A 20,096-nucleotide genomic window follows, 5' to 3' on the forward strand; every position below is an offset into this window, starting at 1 on the left:
TTCTTTTTTTTTTTTTTTTTAAAGATTTTATTTATTTATTTGAGAGAGAGAATGAGATAGAGCATGAGAGGGGGGAGGGTCAGAGGGAGAAGCAGGCTTCCCGCCAAGCAGGGAGCCCGATGCGGGACTCGATCCCGGGACTCCAGGATCATGACCTGAGCCGAAGGCAGTCGCCTAACCAACTGAGCCACCCAGGCACCCTCACTCATTCTTTTCTAATATGCATTTGAAGCCTATAAATTTCCTCTAACCGCAGCTTTAGTTGCATCTTACATGTTCTTATATGCTGTATTTATTATTTCATTTTAAAATAATTTTAACTTCTATTGTGTTTTCTTCTTTGACCTATGGGTTATTTAGAAGTCTGTTTCTTCATTCCCAATATATGGACATTTTCTGGTTACCTTTCTGTTAATGATTTCTAGTTTAATTTAGCTGTGGTTAAGAACATACTCAGTATGGGGGCGCCTGGGTGGCTCAGTTGGTTAAGCGACTGCCTTCGGCTCAGGTCATGATCCCAGAGTCCCTGGATCGAGTCCCACATCGGGCTCCCTGCTGGGCAGGGAGTCCGCTTCTCCCTCTGACCCTCCCCCCTCTCATGTGCTCTCTCTCTCAAATAAATAAATAAATAATCTTTAAAAAAAAAAAAAAAAGAACATACTCAGTATGATTTCGGTCCTTTGAAATATAGTGAGCCTTTCTTTTGATCCATTTTTAATATACTGTTTGCTTTAAAAATGAAGTTACCAGATACAGTATTCTATATATGTTCACTGGATCAAGTGTATTTATCATCCAGGTCATCTATATCTGTAGTGATATTTTTGTCTGCTTGTTCTAATCATTTACTAAGGGAAGTGTATTGAAGTCTCCTACAATTATTATTGACTTATCTATTTCTTTTATAATTCAGTTTTAGTTTAAGTATGTTGACCATGTTAATTATGCATACAAATAAAAATTTTTTTCCATCTTCCAGATGAATTGAACTTTTTCCCATTATGAAATGATTGTTTTTATGTCTAATGTTTCTCACCCTCTTTGACTACTTTGTCTTGTTTGGTTTTAATAAACCTACATCAGCTTTCTTTTGGTTAGTGTTTGCTATGTATCTTACTCCATCCTTTTACTCTCTGTCCTTGTATTTAAGATATATCTCTTATAAACAAAATATAGTTGTTTTTTTAATCCTAACAATCTTTGTCTTTTAATTAGATTATATAGTCCATTTACATTCAATGTAATTACTTTTTGCTTTCTACTGTCTATGTTTACTTCTTCGATTGACCTCTTTTTGACTGGTTGTTTTTTCCTCTCTATTCGCTTGGTAGTTAGATGCATTTTATTCTTTTAGTGGCTACCCTAGTGGCATTTTTTCTTATCAAAGTCAGATGTTACTTGGCACTTTACTTTCATCTCAGACTATGAAAGAACTTTGGAACGCTATATAATTCTAATGTATAGCTTCTGTTTGTCCCACTTGTTTTCATAGGCTGGAATAAATCACAATCAGTGGTAGAATAATTACAGTCTCCATGCAAGACATTAATTAGAACTCTGGTACTATCATTGGCTAAGTCAGAAGCTAGGCATCTGGAGGAATATTGGATGAAATGCTTACCCTATCACTTTTTTGACATTATCCCTCCATGCATGTTGTTTACTGGTATAGTACTGACATCAGAGTAGAGCACCTCCGACCGCATCCGGGGACTGTGGGTGGGCAGCTACTGAAGGCTATTCTTAGAGGCTGGGAAAGCCTTTCAAGTTTAGTCACATGTTCATGGTTACTAATCTGCCTCTCTACTAATTCAGTGCTGGTGACTCTAATCCATAGGATACACACTTGTGTACTTAACATATCCCATCTGCGTGTAGTTTGCTTGTGCTTCCATTATATTTTCTCCTCATCATATTTGATATTTTAAAAATTGTCAGAAAAGGTATATCCTTTTTCTAGTGGCATTTTTAGTCAGGTTTAGTTTAATTCATAGAGTGTAACTTTAGGTCCACAGTAGGTTGGCTTCCACCCTGTAATTTTATTATCTGATTCCACTTGAAGTAACATGGAGGAAGTAGTGTGTGACTCAGTCATTGCTCTCTGCTTTCTGGAAATACGGTATTCTGATTATCCATGATCAAATATAAATGAAAATATGTATGCCTACATGTTTAGCACCTGTTCTGTGCTACTCATGTCCATTAATAATCTCCATTTGGTTTCTCTAAACTTATACTGTGAATTGATGAAGAATTATCTAGTTGAAAATATATTAATAGTCCAGTGACTAATCTGTATTTCAAATGAAAACTTTCTCTGTGTTCTTACCAGTAATACTCTCTAATTTTATTTAACTTTTTAAAGTCCATTCTGCTTATTGACTAAATTCATATCTTTATATAGTATTGTCCAAATTTTTGGACATGTTTGTTCATAGCTCCTAAAATTGGAGTGATATCACTATCAGCTATTTGCATGAATTTTAGGGAAAAACTGATGGTAGACATTGACTTTTAGCAATGTCAAGTTCATGATTTTGAAATATGTATATATTTAAGTTCCTTTAATACTGCCATTTAAGAATGTAATTTACTCAGACTGAGTCATATTACTGTACTTACTACGTGTTTCTTCCCAGAATGTTTACTCAGAACCTAAAAAGGAAAAAGGAAATGGTTGATCCAGTACATACGGTGCTGTGATTTCTGAGACCAGCACTTGGTTCCTGTTTGGGTGTGTATTTAGTTCTGCTCCATTAGAATCTGGGCTGTGCTCCACCCTCTCCTTGAAAAAAATTTTTTTCTTCTCCAGTGTAATTTATGAAAAATTAGGTTACAGGGCTAGGAGTAAATAAACGTGTGTGATGCCACATTTCAGACATCAAGTAACATTTGCTATATTTAAGAATAAACTTCTCTACATTGAACATAAAGGCTGTTTTCATTTTCTGTTTCAAGATACACTTTTGGCAACTCCCATAATCACAGTAAAGATGTTTTCTAAACCTTCTTTTGACCGAGGCCTGCTGCTGCTGTAAAGTCAGCATTTAAATTCCATGAACTGCGAGGGACAGGAATAACAAGGATAAGGTCAGGTGTTCCGTTCCTGCCCACAGAGTGAATGGGCTGTTTCAGTGAATCTTTCCACTGAGCTGCCCGAAGGGAGAAAACCGCGGGGCGGGAGGGGCCTCGGGGCCTGAGCACCAGGTTCAGCAGTGTTGGCTTTCACGAGTGCCACACTTAGCACATGCTTCCCAGAGATCGACATTATACAAGGTTGTAGTGATAAAGTGCATGACCTGGGTGGGGCGGGGTGGGGGGGGAGTGAGTGCCTTGAATGTAGCCTGAATCACTCCACATTATACAAGGTTGTAGTGATAAAGTGCATGACCAGGGGGAGGGGGGGAGTGAGTGCCTTGAATGTAGGTTGTGATAAAGTGCATGACCTCGGGGGGGGGGGGGGGGGAGTGAGTGCCTTGAATGTAACCTGAATCACTCTGATTTAAGCACAATTATTTTTAGACTTTTTTAAAAAAGTAGATCTGACTTGCCAAGAATAGAGTGCTTAATTTTCAAGTAATTGAACTGGGGTTTTTTGTTGTTGCTGTTGTTTTTCATCTCCAGCCAGGAGTTATTTATGGGTTTAAAATGGATATGAAAGTAACTCAGACTAGGGCGCCTGGGTGGCTCAGTTGGTTAAGCGACTGTCTTCCCCGCTCGGGTCATGATCCTGCAGTCCATGGATCGAGTCCCACATCGGGCTCCCTGCTCGGCGGGGAGTCTGCTTCTCCCTCTGACCCTCCCCCCTCTCATGTGCTCGCTCTCTCTCATTCTCTCTCTCTCTCAAATAAATAAATAAAATCTTAAAAAAAAAAAAAAAAGTACCTCAGACTATTTCGGTATCTGAAATGACTAAATGATAAAGTGACATATTAATGTAATTATATTCTTGGTCATGTGAAGGTTTCCTTTGTGAAGAACTCCGATTTGTTTCATGTTGAGCTTTAGGAGAACTTAATTATGGGAGAAATGAAGTCAGTGTCATTAAAGATGGAGAGTGGGTATCTTAATAACTTGGTGTGGTGGGGATGAGTGCTGGGGATGTGTCTGCCCTCACTCTCAGGTTTATCCAGCAGGCTGTTCTGTTAGATTCCTAGAATCACAGGCTGCTTAGGGACTTACAAGTTATGTACCTATAACCTTATAAGGAGAATCTCTGTCCCTACCACCTGCCATGGTTATTTTAAGCAGCATTGTTCACAGTGGGCTTCATGCTGAGGAGTTGGTTTATCTGGGACACCGTGGGGGCTGGGGGAATGACATGTTACATTTGATTTTGAGGGATCCCTGGCATCCCTGAGGAAGAGGGTCTGGAAGAGAACAAGCTGGGAGTCAAGAGAAATGATAAGAGCTTGAGGGGCAAGACCTGAGAGGTCCAACTGGTGGGTTTGAATGTGTTGGTTGGGGGCAGACTCAGGAGACTCTTCCTGCACCCCTCATGGGACAGATGATTGGGCACACAGAGACTTCACAAGTCATTCTCACATACGTTCTCTCCCAGGCAGGGAAGGGCTGGCACATTTGTTGCCCGAGGAAGCAGGATGAGTAAGGGGCGTGATTTCACCCTGGCCCAAGTGATGACACACATGCACAAGGGAATGAGTCTTTGTCGTTGAGTGTGACATATGGGTGAAGTGTCAACCCCATGTGACTGGCTGTGAGCTGGCAGCCAAGAGCTGGGATTGGAGACTATGGGGTGAATTCACTTTTAGACATGTTGAATGTGAGGTACCTAATGAGACATCCAGGTGGAAATGTTCAGGAAGGGGCTGAATTTCTGAGTCTGAAGATGGGGGTAGGGGGACTAGACTGGCCATTTGAGAGTCACATGTCTTAACTCTTTCTAGAATAGGGCACCATAGTATCATTTCTGTAAAGGTGATAGCTGAAGTCACAGTCTGGTTGGTATTCTTTCGCTTTCCCCCATCTACCACAGTCTTAATTTTAATTCTCCTTCATCTGCAGCCTTCAGTTTACCCAAGGAATTCCTACCAAACTGTGGGAGGATCTACCCAGCACATTTTGTTATTGTTTGTATGGCCCGGTGGCTGTTCCAAATGAATCTGTCTTTTCTAGTTCTTAGGTATCAGACCCATTTGGTTCCTATAGGTAAGTGAACAGGGAGATGCTCTTGTTCACCTTTATCAGAGTTTAGTAGCAGAGATGCATCATACTGCCTCAAACTGCAAGAGATGTACTTTGCAAATCAAGTGGTTGTCTTGCTGCTTTTGGAGTAAAGCTCAGTTCTGGAACATTCTCCATGTGACTGTACTTGTTTCAGAGAATTGATGTAGTCCCGGGAGATATGAGGCAGAGCACTGTCCCTGCTGCATTTTCCCATGGTGTTAATATTTTCCAAAATGATACAAGAACTAATATGAGAAAAAATAACCTTTATCTTTTATGCCTGACAGATAATCAGATTACTCTGGGGATTAGATAAAAATAAGCCATTTGTTCCTATAGTTAGTTACTATAATGACCATGATAATCTTGTATAAGAGAATTTAAAAATTAAGTCAGATAAATAAGATTCAGCTTAGGGAATGAGAAAATATAGAAAGCATGATGTGAATTTGAAGACAAAATTGGCATTCCCTGGATGAACAGTGTTGCAGAGTAAGTTTGCTAGGGCCTATGTCCCTCTGGCACCCACCCTGCCATGGGCACGCAGTCCGTGTTTCTGATGAGGCACTGGCCCTGATGCTTCCAGGCACAGAGCGGGGTGGTACATTGTGCTTCATTCCATTATTTTACTTTCTTTAATATCTTTACAAAATCCACACGGTGACTTTTCCCCCTAACATCTGATTTTATTCACAGGCCATGTTCTCATAGAGATTTCAAGTACCCACAAGAAACTCAATGAGAATCTTGATGAAAACGTATGTAAACTATGTTTATACTTACAAAATAAAATATATTTTATTTCTAAACTGTATTTTGCTTAACGTCTCAAATCTGGTGTGAATTTTCAATTTCTTTTGTTAACAGTTCAAAAAGTTCCATAAAGAGATTATACATGAGCTGGAGAAGAAGACGGAACTTGATGTAAAATACATGAATGTGAGTACACGGTTTTCTCCACCTCCATGGTTGGAGGTGGGTGTGGGGCACGGGGGCCTGGCGTTCCGGGAGGCTGCACTTGCCTGATCTCTGAGCCCGAGGAGAACTTTTTCTCACTGTTTATCCAGCAGCAGAAAACATGGACAGGGCTAGTGTAGAGCATATACACAGATGCAGGAAACTGACAAGGCCCTTGGAGCTGGGTGCCCCATTTGCATTAACACCTGGGATCTTCATTAAAAAGCAGAGAGGAAAATATTGCAAGGAATCCTCCTGCTTCTAGAAAGCATTGTTTTCAAAGAACACGTATATGGGGACGACCTCTGCATCTGTATTAGTGCAGATGTAGCTGTTGCTTTCACAAACCACTTCAGGGTGTGAAACGTGGGTGGGAGAACCACCATCTGGAGCTCCCTGGGGCTCCCATGTCCATTCATCAGAGACTGCTCCTGCATGGTGTCCCTTGCCTGTCACCTGGTATCGATGACTCCAGCAGTTTTCTCCTTCTGCCAGACTCTCCAGCCCTGTCACACGGCTCTTTCCATCTCCCCTACCTGCTGTGGAATAGCTGCTTTCTTTGCCACCCAAAGCCTCTTTCTCACCAAGACCCCATGTGGCAGTAAGCGGTGTAGTTACCCTGAAATCACCCCACTGCCCCTGAGTGCGTGTGCTCTGTGTACTCCAGAGGAAGGCGGCAGGACCACCTACAACGGCTGAGGTGGATGTAATGCCAAGCATTTTCCATACATTATCAGATTTTGTCTCTACAGAAACTCCATAATGTAGCTACTCTTATCCTCACTGTACAGATTAAAGGGAAAACATGAATTTGAGAGAAACTAAGTGGTTGCTGAGATCACACAGGAAGTGAAGGATTTTACCAGAATTCCAGCCCAGGTCTGTGAGGCTCCAAAAACACTTGGTTACACAGCACCCAGAATAATCGGAAGTGACTGCACTTGTTCATTCTGTTTTTTAAAGTTGTAAGTCATAAAACAGGAACATGTGACTTAATATTCTTTTTTTATTCACCAAAGCACTTAGCACTCAGTGTCCTAAAAAATTTGAGAAAACAAGGAATAAAAGAAAAGACATTCTTCTAAGAGCTGCCCTTGGGGTCAGTAGCCCCTTGTACGACCAGGGGACTTTAAGACAGACAAAAGCTGCACGTTGAAGGGAGGGAGCAGTACGAGGTGAGGGTGTGCAGGGCAATGCCCAGCGGAAATGTTAGCAAAAGTAACTGCCCAACAGTTTGGACGGTGCTGCACTCAAATAAGCACAACATTTAACTTACAGGCAACTCTCAAAAGATACCAAATGGAACACAAAAGTAAGTTAGATTCTCTGGAGAAATCTCAAGCTGAGTTGAAGAAGATCAGAAGGAAAAGTCAAGGAGGACGAAATGCACTCAAATACGAACACAAAGAAATTGAGGTGAACTTTTCAGCACTATTTTATTTTGTTGTTGACAATTTATACAATTTACAGGGAAGGTTACTTAGCCACTTTAACCACTTACTGCTGTGCCGCTACTGAAGTTAAAAATGAGCATTTTTGACTTGGTATGAGCTGAAGGCTACAGAGCTTTCCAGAGTTAAGAGTAATTAATAGCCTCCTAAAAACATTGGCATTTTCTCCTGATTTGGGGGTGGGGAGGTGGTAAGAGATATTCCATGATTAGCGTTACTCTCCCCATGTTACAGATGAAGAAAATGGGTCTTAGGCCAAGTCACATGGTTGATACTTAGAACTGGGTTTAAATTTGAACTTTCTGGTTTCAAAGCCCTTGATTTTCCACCAGAACGCAATCCTATCCCTGAAGTATAAAGTAATATTTTGTGCAGATTGCCCAGCGCAGAGTGTAAGGCCTTTGGCAACGTCCCTCCACACATGAGTCAGGGATCTTAATCAGAATGATGATACCTGCCCAGGTCAGGTTACAACTTTGTTATTTTATCTCATGTTTATCTGTATTTAGCATTAACTCTATTTCAAAATAAACCAAGTGTAAAGACGGCACAAGATAAATGTTTGGCTGTGCAGCTACTTGACTCCTCATGACATACTTGTATAATTATTATTTATTTTCCTAGTATGTAGAAACTGTTACGTCTCGCCAGAGCGAAATCCAGAAATTTATTGCAGATGGTTGCAAAGAAGCTCTACTTGAAGAGAAAAGGCGCTTCTGCTTTCTGGTCGACAAACACTGTAGCTTTGCAAATCACTTACATTATTATCATTTACAGGTGGGTTTGTGATGGCAAGTTTTGTTGCATTATTAATAATTTAATTTCATATTCAAATGCCCTTGAAATGCTTCACCTTCCATATGTGCCTCAATGTAAAGCGATGGGCCTAGTTTACCAATGAGAAGAGATGCCAAAGAAATACCTTTTGGCCCACTGGAATACGTAAACTTTCAGAAATGTGGTTGAAATGGCTAAGTATTGCTTATAATACATGATTAATTTAGTAGTATATCCATATTTAAAATCTTTCATAAAATAATGCTTAATAATCAAGAATTAGTACTTTTTTCTTTTCTCACCTATGAGTCAGCTCTTCTCAGACTCTTTCTGACGCGTCCTCAGCATCAGTGTCTTCAGAGCCATGGGATGAGTCCCAGCGGGCCCCAAGCCCACCCCACCTGGGTAGTTTGAGTGTTCGCCTGGGGAATCCATGCACAGAGGTGTCCCTGGAAGTTCTGTCCCAGCCGCAGACCCACTCACAGCATCAGGACACTTGCTGTGGTTCCTTTTTCATTCCTCTTCAAGGTGTTTCCTCGTGATCTCATCACCTGTGGAACTGGCTTTACTGCCCTCCTTCCAGCACACATAGTTGTGAGGTTTTACACCCAGGAATCATTACAAAAGAATATGTTACTTTCCCTCCTTTTTTTTTTTTAAATTATAAATTTTACTGGGCCTGTGTAAGCATCCAAAACTAGCATGGAGTGAAGTCAAATATTCATTGTTATTTATAATAATTTAGAGAGCGCTCCATGGTAGAAGTTTCTAAGAGCTTGAAAATAAGGCAACTTCCTCTTTTTCAGGGGGAAAAAACTTGGCCTTGGATGTATGTTTCAGTCATATGTTACATATTCCATAAAGTTTTTGCAACCTTAAGGACCATTCATCTACCAGATCTAAAGCCCTAAGATCTAACATTGTTACAGGAAAGGAAAGAATTGCGGTATTAGATGATCACTTTGTACTCAGTTCAGCAGTGTCTGTGTCCACGGTGAGGGTGTCCTGCTGGGGCAGGGTCATAGGTCAGGTGACCTTGAGGCTCTTCCTTTGGCCTAGCCCTGCCAGTGATGGGGTACTCACTGTGTCACAAGGCAACCTGGCCAATTTGCAGAGAGCTCTAGTTGTGGTGGCAGACTCTTATGCTTAACCTTGGATCCCAGTTACACTTTTTAGCATAAACAGAGTCTACTCTTCTCTACTGGGAATCTCTTCATCTCTCTGAAAACCGCTTCTTTGCCTTCCCTTTTTCTGGCTCCAGCATCCCAGTCCTTTCGGTGGCTCTTTGGACAAAGTAGGCCCAAGCAATCGGTGTGTCAGGGCTATGGTCCGAGGCCATAGGTGGTTTGGGGCGAGGGTTCTTTGCCCTCTCTTAGGAGTGGGAGGAAGAAAGCACTGATTGGCATTTCTGGGGCCACTGGGGAAACAGTGGGGCTTAATAAGATTGTTCAACCCTTCCCTTTTTGTGTTTGAGTTTGTTCTGCGTCAGTCTTCAACTCTGCATTCACACCAAGGCAGAGGGCAAGCTCCTGTAGAACAGGGGCCGACAGCTCTCGCAGCAAATAACACAGGGAGGAAGTTCATAGATGCTTAAGTGCTCACTGAATTTGACACAAAGTTCTCACACTTCTGGTGGTAAGCCAGTAAAACATTATCCCTGATATTTGACATGACTTTTCTCAGCTCTTTGAACAGTACATGTTTGTGTTTTGTTGTGTTTCTCTCGGATTCACAGTCTGCAGAATTACTCAATTCCAAGCTGCCCCGGTGGCAGGAAACGTGTGGTGACGCTACCAAAGTGCCCGAGAAGATCATGAATATGATCGAGGAAATAAGGACCCCAAGCTCTACCCCCGTGTCCGGGACGCCCCAGCCCTCACCGATGATTGAGAGAAGCAGCATGGTAGGGATGGGTTCTCTCCAAGATTTCAGTTGTGTTTTTACTGATAGGTCTTGGGCCAAATTTGCACAAAGGACCAAGGCGTTTGGTGGTGGCGATCACAGGTCCTCCCCTCTTCTAGGGCCTCCCTTGTGTCACTCTGATCCCCTTACCTTCAGATTTGACATTAGCCATGAGGTGCTCAGCACTGCGTAGTGCTGTGTTCAACTCTATTATCTTTGTTTTGGAAATGTTATTGTTACTGTTTTTAATTGTAATGATTCCAACTTTGTGAGTTTATTCCCAGTGAAGGAGGCGTAGGTGTCTTAGAGAATAATTAGCAAAACTCTGGTGCCATTCATCACAACATAAGGCACTTCAGAAAAAAATAGCCACCAAAGTATTTCAAGGTAATGAAATCAAGCATTGTAGTTTGCCACTCCTTGAACCTCGGCTTTATTGCTTTTCACAAATGTGGAAACTTGCACTTGATCTTAGCCAAAAGGCCAAGAAGCGATGCAAGTGTGGGAATTTGGATCCAGTGGATAGTTTAGACACATGATTCCACCCTAACCTCTGAAATGAAAGCAGAGATGCTAAAGACCAGTCGACAACCTACAGAATAGATCCATAACTGCATGGGGTATAAGAGAAGGTGCTGTCAGTGGGCCAGAAACACTGAAGGAGTCTCAGAGAAAGGCAAGCTCGGTGTGTGTGGAGAATCAAGAGAGAAGAAAATCTCAGCCCCGAGCACATGCAGGGCAAGACTGTAGCAGAGGGCAGAGCAGTGAGCTCAGAGCCAGTGGGTCTAAGAAGGGGTGGAGAATGGCACGTGGCGTTCCTGTATGTGGTCGGTTCTAGACAATTCACATCCTCTAAGCTGGTCGGTTTCTTCCACCTGTCCCACTTGTGCTAAACAGTAGGCAGCAGGGCTTTTGTCCACTGGCCGAAACTGTGTGTTCAGAGGCCAGGCACCCTCCTAGCTGCGTCCTCCCTGTCCCCACCTCACCGCAGGTAGTCTGTGGTAACGAGAACAGGCAAAATACAGACTGATAAACAGGCAGAATAGGGAATGCCATACAATACAGAGATGGACAGATAACCAGGAATCACCGAACAAGTGAGGAAAACCAGTATCCTGAAAAAACACACTGAAAGAAAAAAACTTGAATAAACAATATTGGAGGCAACAGAGGCAGTAGGGCAGAGGAGAAATCTTTAGAAAGAAACGAAAAGATACTACATCCCCAGGGGGAAAATCAACTAAAGATTTTGGAAATTAAAAATGATTATTCATAGTTGAAATGTCTGGGATTTGCTTCAGCATATTCCAGGCACGGGGGAAGATGGTTTAGCATATATGAAACAATATTGGCCATGAATTCATAATTGTTGAAGCTGGGTGTTGGGTACAGGGAGATTTATTGTGCTGTTCTTTCTCCTTTATACATGCTTGACATTTTTCTAAAATAGCTTTTTAAATTTTTCCCTCCCCTTTCCCTGCTCCACAAAAAAACATAAACAAGCAAACCCCCACACCAGTAGATGGGCTCATTAACAGAATGGAACTGCTTAGAAAATTAATCCAAAGAGCTCTCACAAAACACAGAACAAAAACGGAGAGAGGATGTAAACATAATGTTAGACAGGTTGGAGATACCCAATTGTCTTCTCAAAATCATCACCAGATGTCTAATGGGGATCTCAAATTCAACTTGTCTAAAACCAGATGACTGATTTTCTCACTCATGTGCTTCTCTAGTCTTCCCCATCCAGAAAATGGCAGCTCCATCCTTCCAGTAGCTCGGGCACAAATGTGGACTTCTCTCCCTCTCTTGCACCCCCCCCCCCCCCAGCCACAGCCAACCCCTGGGCATGCCCTGTTGTTTCCACCTTCAAAACATAAACAGGTCCAGCCACTTCTCACCCGTCCACTGCCCTGACTGTGGTCCCTGCTGAGATTACTGTAGTAGACTCTGCCTGATCTTTAACACAGCAGCAACAGTGAGCCTGGACAAATGGAAAACAACAAAACCTTGATAGATTGTGATCAAGTTGCAGAAGGGGATAAAGAGGAAATTCTAAAAACTTCCAGAGAGGGGGAAAAATAGATTACTTACAAAGAAAAGAGGACTCCACTGGTACCAGATTTCTTGTTAGCAAAACAAGATGTTAGAAATTAATGGAGCAATGCACTCAAAAATCCTTGGAAAAATTATTTTAAATGTAGAATCCTAGGGCACCTGGGTGGCTCAGTCGTTAAGCGTCTGCCTTCGGCTCAGGTCACGATCCCAGTGTCCTGGGATCGAGCCCCACATCGGGCTCCTTGCTCCGCGGGAAGCCTGCTTCTCCCTCTCCCACTCCCCCTGCTTGTGTTCCCTCTCTCGCTGTCTCTGTCTCTGTCAAATAAATAAATAAAATCTTAAAAAAAAAAAAAAAATGAAAAAATGTGATATTTTTGAAATAATTCAGAGTGGGGCATTGCCATCAACCAAGAGAACTTTGTGAAGAAAGTGGAATTTAAAGCATGTTAAAACAGCCCTGGGAATCTGTATAATTCCATTGCTGTGTTACACTAATATTAGACTAATAAAGAATTTTTCACAGGTTGGGAAAGATTATGACACTCTTTCTAAATATTCGCCAAAGGTGCCCCCAGCTCCTTCAGCCAGAGCGTATACTAGTCCTTTGATTGATATGTTTAATAACCCAGCAACAGTTGGACAGAATTCGGAAAGGATAAAGAATTCAACAGGTAAGATATTTATTTTGATTTCTTTTAAAATACCTTTTTAGGGGTGCCTTGGTTGTGCAGTCAGTTGGGCGTCTGACTCTTGGTTTTGGGTCGTGATCTTTGGCTTGGGTTGTGATCTCGGGGTGTTGGGATCGAGCCCAGCCTCAGTCTCTGGGCTCAGCGGGAAGTCGGCTTGAGATTCTCTTTCCCTCTGCCCCTCCCCGTGCTCCCATTCCCCCCCAGATAAATAAAGTCTATATAAATAGCATCGTTAAAAAATAAATAAAATACCTTTTTAAATTTTTTTACTATTTTAGATAAATGTTACCCTGAGGTAGGGAAAATAAACATCTGTGGTAGCACACATTTATAATTGCCTTGTTGAAACCTTTTTTTTTTTTTTAGATTTTATTTGAGAGAGAGAGAGCATGAGTAGGGAGGAGGGGCAGAGGGAGAGGGAGCCTGATGCGGGGCTCGATCCCAGGACCCCAGGATCATGACCTGAGCTAAAGGCAGAAGCTTAACCGACTGAGCTACCCAGGCGCCCCTGCCTTAAAACTTAACACTTCAAAGTAAATAAAGGTCTGGGTTTATTATAAAACCATAAGACATTTTATAAGTGACACATTTCTTTGACAAATTCTAATTCCATATACTGATTGATGTTTATACAAAGGAAACTTACTGTTGAAAGGTGTTACATTTTAAAATGGGATATAATGTACAAAGATCCTCATATTGTGTACCATAGTTGGTGGCAATTGTAATAAAATTTCTTTTTCAATAAAACAGACTATAAAAGTTCACATGACAGGGCGCCTGGGTGGCTCAGTTGGTTAAGCGACTGCCTTCGGCTCAGGTCATGATCCTGGAGTCCCGGGATCGAGTCCCGCATCGGGCTCCCTGCTCAGCAGGGGGTCTGCTTCTCCCTCTGCTCTCTTCCCTCTCGTGCTCTCTGTCTCTCATTCTCTCTCTCTCAAATAAATAAATAAAATCTTTAAAAAAAAAAAAAAATTCACATGACAAAATTATGGTGATTGATCTTACCAGTAGGCTTAGTGTTTTTCATCATCTCTAACAGAGAACTTCATGCCTTGTGGACACTTAAGTTCTAACTGCTTAAATTTCATAACTCTCTTGATGCTTTTTCAATAAATCAGGACAAGTTACTGTTTGCAGAATTTTCAGGGGGCTTTGCTTAGGCTCCGCTCTGTGTAGACAGAGTCTTTGGCACCCAGAGACCCCTCTCTCTGTGTGGGGTATCTCACAGGCCCCTTGGGTATGAAAGTCATGGCCATTGAGTCATGTGCTAGAGAGAGCCCACAGACTATAGCATTTGCAGCTGCTGAGTGAGATCCAGAGATGAGAGTTTCAGAATGGCAGTTTTGTTTCTTTGGAGTGGTAAATATCAGCTGGTGCTGGAATTGAGACAGAAATGTACAGCTCCATGCTTCACATCATGCAGGGACTGTGGCGTCAGGCCACCTACATCCCATGCTGGCCTGCTAGCTGAGATCCCGGTGAATCACTGGACGATAACTGATAACCTCTCCTTCCCTCAGAAGCTGTGAAGCATTGAGAGTGTGGACTGGCACTTAGGGGAGGGTTCAGTAAACGTGCTGGTCCTCAACGCATCCTTACTGCATTTCCAGGTGAGATGTTGAGCCGTTGCACGGCGAGAACATCTGCATTTCCAATCTCCTCTTATTCTTTGTGGTCCAGGTCGTGGGCAGTGGCATTTGAGTTGATGCCCTACACTGCCTTGGGGTTCATGTTGGGAGAGGAGGGCAAGGAAAGCATCCGGCCTTCCAGTGATGCGTCATTTTGCCTCTGATTAAATCAGAGGCAGGTGAAGCTTGGCACGTACTGTGTCCTCTCCGCCTGGAAAAGAGCACTTAGCCCCAAGAGTCCTGCTCGGTGAGAGACCTCAGGCTGTGGTTCTGCCTCTGCTCCTCGCGGTCCCTGCCCGTCCAGGCAAAGTCTAAATGTGGAAACAATGCGCTCGGAGCTGCAGTAGGACGAGTGCTGGCAGGCGGGAGTGGGTGGCTTTCTGGGGTTTGCTTGTTTGAACTTGTTATCAGTCCCTGAAAAGTGATCAGTGCTGCGCTCATTTTCAACAGATTCTTCAGATGATCCCAGTTTACAGCGATCAGTCTCTGTTGCAACTGGACTGAACATGATGAAGAAGCAGAAAGTAAAAACCATTTTCCCACACACTGCTGGCGCAAACCAGACTTTGCTCAGCTTCGCGCAGGGAGACATCCTCACACTGCTCGTCCCTGAGGAGAAGGACGGCTGGCTTTATGGAGAGCATGACACCACCAAAGTGTAAGTCTCAGGGCAGATGCTGTCCACACAGCAGTCAGGGCCACCCAGTACTTCAGAGAGCTGCCATATCTCCTTTTAGTGGCAAATTGTCTTTGTGGTCACAGTAGCGTTTTTAAGTTAAGTTCATAGTTTAGTTATGGTTCTAGTTTAGTTCATTGGAGTTACTTTGTCTCGGTATTTTCTGTATGTCTGTGCATATATAGATGAATTTGGTACTTGAACAGGTCATAATGAAGTCACCTCTGAAAGTAGTTTTAAATAACTCTTGTGTGTTTTTTTTTTTTTAAGAAAAAAAAAACTGGATTTCTCAAGGATAATCTGCACATCAGATGGATTTTGTTAAGATTTAGCGCATAAATAGTTTAAATGCTAGCATCATCGTTTCAACCATGAGTATGTTCACAGGCCTTACTGTGAGCTGGTTAAATTGGTTTTCTGTGTAGATTATTCAGCTATTAAATAAATGTGGAAAAAAGCCAAAAAGGTAATCCAAATAAAACAAATGCTGTATATAAAATACACATTGTGTGATGTGGTGAAAATGGACCGGTCTGCCCCTGGGCTATCCCTGAGCCATTCCGTAGTATGCTTATCGTTCACTTGTCTGCTGCTGACCCCACAACCCGGCCTTTTTTCTCCTTCCTCACCTGTAGGAGGGGCTGGTTCCCAGCATCCTACACAAAGTTGCTGGAAGAAGATGAAAAGGAGGCCATGAGTGTGCCCACACCAAGGTAGGACCTGACTGTGGCTCCCATTTCCCAGTGACGAAAACTCACCTTTGACCTCATGTTTTTAGACATACCAGAATTCTGTCTAGATGTGTAGCAACCCCATAGGGAAACCTCCAGTCGTGTAGGAGAGTACAAAAGGGGGACTGTTACCCACAGCTGTTCCCTTAGTCGTTTCTGCTGTGGGGACATGCCTCCAGACTCTGCTCCTCACCCTCCTACCAGCCTTCTGGAACCACTGACTGCACCACCACCCCCCTCCAGGTCACTAAATCCAGGGTGACCCGTCATCACCATTACTGCTTAGGAAGTGCCAAAGTGCCTTATGGCTGACTAGCTCGTTTAATTCTCATAACAACCTTATGAGGTAGGTCCCCACTTTAAAATTGAGGACACTGAGGCACAGGAAGGTGGAGCCAAGGCTGGAACCCAGGAAGGTCTTTTCCACGCCTAGCTATGAATATTTATATGTGTATCAGCAGCAGTAGTTGGTTACCCCATGAGTCCTTAGAAGTGACACATCCAGGGGCGCCTGGGTGGCTCAGTCGGTTAAGCGTCTGACTCTTGATTTCGGCTCAGGTCGTGATCTCAGGGTCATGAGATCAAGCCCTGAGTTGGGCTCCACGCAGGCCACGGAGTCTGCTTAGGATTCTCTCTCTCTGCTTCTCTCTCTCTCTCTCTCCCTCCCTACCTCTCTAAAAAAAAGGAAAGAAGGAAATGACATATCCAAACTGCACTCCTCATCTTTACCCTAAACTGCCTCATTCTCAGTGTTTCTCATCTCAAAGAAACCCTCTAATCCATCCAGCTGTCCCTGCAGACCTTTGAGCACCCCCCCCCCCCAAGTCCTGCTCCGTGTCATCTGTGTGTCCTCATCCCTGGCAGAACAGCTCAACTGCCAAGTGGCCAAGGAATAAAACTAGATATTGTGTTTATGATGTTAAATGCTGAGGATTTATTTGTTTTGTTTTTCAAATCTGAAGTGCTCAACACTTTGCTAAAGCTTTTGCTATAGTCTTCATTTTCTTATTGATCTCCTTAAATTAATCAAGAGCCAGCTCTTAATTAAGCCGGTTTTTTTGAGTGTACATTTACAAACCAGTAAAAACATTACAGTATTTTTTATATAGATGTATATTGTGTGTGCACACACGCACGTCTCATCTCCTCTCTCACACCCTATGTGATTGTTCACCTATTGCAGTTCTGGCCCTAGGATATTTAGGATGTTTGGGATTCAGATGGCAGGATCTTACATAACTTGTATTCTCTGCTTATTGGTAGCCTGGCCCCAGTGAGAAGCATCAGCACGGTGAACTTATCTGAGAAAAGCGATGTCGTCATTCCCCCACCGGATTACTTAGAATGTTTGTCCCAGGGAGCGGCTGCAGATAAGAAAGCAGATGTTTCCAAAAATACTTCTACCTTTAAAGCACCGGTGTCCCAGCCAGAAGCCACATCTCCTGTGAGTGGAACTGCAGTACAACGTGCTGTGTACCCCCACCCTGAATGGCGGTCTGGGGGTGTGGGCGCTTGTTCCACCGGGAATGAAGGTGGTGTCCCCCCGGGCGGGGCAGGCACACGCTCCTGAATCTCCTGCATTCCTACCCTCTCACAGCCACGCAGCTTCCATAACTTCAGTCCTTCTGTTTGTATTTTATCTGTAAATAGTTCGTCAGATGGTATCAGGTGTTCTCTCCTCGCCTTCGGCCCCGGCTGCAGTCAGTCAGTCTCATCACTTGTTCTGCGTTTTCTTCAATTTTCATACCGTTTCCTGAGGGAAGGCTTCAGGTTAAAAGTAACTTTACCTTTGTGTCTTCAGAAAGTGCTTACTTTGCACCAGGTGCTGGGTAAACACGGTGTCATGTACACTGTCTGTAATCCTAAACAACCCCATAAGATCGTAGAGGCCACGGGCTCCCAGAGTCCCTTCATTGCTGTGGCACCTGTGTCTCCCGAGCGCCGGTCCCCAGTGCGGGCTCTCAGGGTGCAGAGATGAACAGGACCAGTTAGTGGCTCTGCTGGAACTTACGTTCTAGTGGGGGGAAGCAGACAATGAGAAATAAACAGTAAACACAGTGATGGAAGCTGTGCAGAGAATTAAAACAAGGTGAGGTGATAGAGGGATGGGGCGACTGCTCACATGGATGCCACAGGTTTGTGTGCAGGTGCTTACGAGGGAGCGCCCTGGGGTCCCCACCTGTGAAAGTGAGAGCAGGGGAGCAGCATTCGGCCGGGGGAGGAGCTGGACCGGGAGGGGAGCCAGGCCTTGATCACCGGCATCCAGGGCAAGAGAGCTTGAGTCAGGGCGATTTCCCAAAGGGACAGCCCAGGGCAGCAGTCCCTGAGTTTTCTTGTTGATCTGGGCAGCACGTGACAGTGTCTGCACCCCCAAGGAGGGGACATTGAAACTGAGACCTGAATGGCAAGGAGTCTATCATGTAGGGGTCGAGGAGAGGAGAAGGAGCAGAGGAGGGCACATATTTGGCATGCTCCGAGAACGAGGCTGTGATTCCAGGATGACGGAGAATCGAGAAAGGAGGGATCCGTGTTCATTTTTTTCTCAGGATAGATTTTACCGTTAAAGAAGGGGAAGGATGGAGAAGAGGACGGTGACCAGGAAGGCGAGAGGAGCATACGTGGCGTGTGGGCCTGGGAGCAGGGAAGTTAGTGAGCGAGAAGCCTCGGGCGCGGGCAGAGGTGCACACAGACTGGGGAGTTCCTGCTTGAGGATGGCTGCTCTCCGTGGGGAAGCAAGGGCGTCAGCGGAGGGGGTGGGCAGAGCGAGCAAGTGTAAAGAAAGAATTTGTGAAATGGGTTCTGAAGAGTGAGAAGGCGCGAGTGCTATAGAATACGGGGTATATGGGGGGTAATGCCAATGCCCATTTACGGTTTGGGGTCATGATTTTAAAGGAAGCCAGGCAGTATGGTTGTTTCTCCAGCAACTGCAGCTGCTCCGGCTCAGACAAGAAGTAATGAACTAGTCGGGGTTACCAGGTGGTGGTGCTGGGGGAGGAGCAGGGAGTTCCTGGTGTTTGTGAGGGTAGGGCTGTGGTGCCCCAGACCTTGGCATTCAGGCTGGGCCATGAACGGATCTGGAGGGTGGGAAAGGAGGCGCGGGGGAGGTGGGACAGAACCTCTGCGAGGCTGCACGGCTGCTAGAGTGCAGTGGGAAGGAGCCTGGGAGGTGAGGGTCGGAGCGTGAGCTGGACTTCTGGGGGCCGTGCGGCTGAGCTTCATGCCCAGGGTTGCACAGTGGCCAGGCGGTACCAGAGCCTGCCTAGCCTGTGCTCTGGCCAGCTTCCTCCCAGAAATGCCCCCGGGCACTGCTGGTGGTCCACAGGCTACTTTGTTTTTTATTTTCTGGTTATTGTATGGTCCTTTCTGTAGCTCATGCAGAGGCGTCTCCCTGCTGCTCATGGGATATGTGGCTCCACAGCTCTGCCCCCATCGTCGGTACTACTGGTGGCCTTTGTTCAGCTGTGAATGGTGCATGGGTGCAGTCTCTGGATTACATGGAATGGGAACTCTTAAAAATGTGCCCTGCGTTTCATTGGAGCCTTCAGGTGTTTTAGAATATGCCTGCCTCATCATAAGCTGCAGTGTGTTCTGATCCGGGAAATGCAGGGTTTTGCAGTCTCTCTCAAAAATGTCTTTGGCTTGGGGCACCTGGGTGGCTCAGTAAGTTTAAGTGTCTGCCTTCAGCTTAGGTCGTGATCCTGGGGTGCTGGCATCTAGTCCCGTGTCAGGCTCTGCACTCTGCAGGGAGACTGTTTTTCCCTCTTCCTCTCCCTCTGTGATCTCTCTTGCTCTCTCTCAAATAAATAAATAAAATCTTTAAAAAAAAAAAAAAAGTCTTTGGCTTCTCAGATAAGCACACTGTACAAATACATTGTTTGTACCTTTATTATTCCAAGTTACCCCAAAACCTAACAAAAATTATTTTCAAAAGAATGACACACAGCTGTTGAAAATGGAGCTTTTCCATTCTTTCATCATGGAAGAGAAATTGCTTAGAAGGACAAAGGTATCAAGTGCTGTTTTATTAAATACCC

At 44.1% G+C, this 20,096-nt stretch overlaps 1 protein-coding gene across 1 annotated transcript in view; it reads left to right on the forward strand.

Moving 5' to 3' along the window:
* The window catches only part of BAIAP2L1 (BAR/IMD domain containing adaptor protein 2 like 1), a 99,710-nt gene that overhangs the window by 68,127 nt on the left and 11,487 nt on the right, over window positions 1–20,096 (forward strand). Inside the window, exons 4-12 of the mRNA XM_021680228.2 lie at window positions 5,884–5,945; window positions 6,055–6,126; window positions 7,423–7,560; window positions 8,220–8,372; window positions 10,108–10,275; window positions 12,859–13,006; window positions 15,106–15,313; window positions 15,967–16,044; window positions 17,326–17,506. Coding sequence (XP_021535903.1) covers window positions 5,884–5,945; window positions 6,055–6,126; window positions 7,423–7,560; window positions 8,220–8,372; window positions 10,108–10,275; window positions 12,859–13,006; window positions 15,106–15,313; window positions 15,967–16,044; window positions 17,326–17,506 — 1,208 coding nt within the window. The remainder of the gene's footprint in view (window positions 1–5,883; window positions 5,946–6,054; window positions 6,127–7,422; window positions 7,561–8,219; window positions 8,373–10,107; window positions 10,276–12,858; window positions 13,007–15,105; window positions 15,314–15,966; window positions 16,045–17,325; window positions 17,507–20,096) is intronic.

Source organism: Neomonachus schauinslandi, chromosome 5 (genome assembly GCF_002201575.2).
Source record: "Neomonachus schauinslandi chromosome 5, ASM220157v2, whole genome shotgun sequence".
Lineage (NCBI taxonomy): Eukaryota > Metazoa > Chordata > Mammalia > Carnivora > Phocidae > Neomonachus > Neomonachus schauinslandi.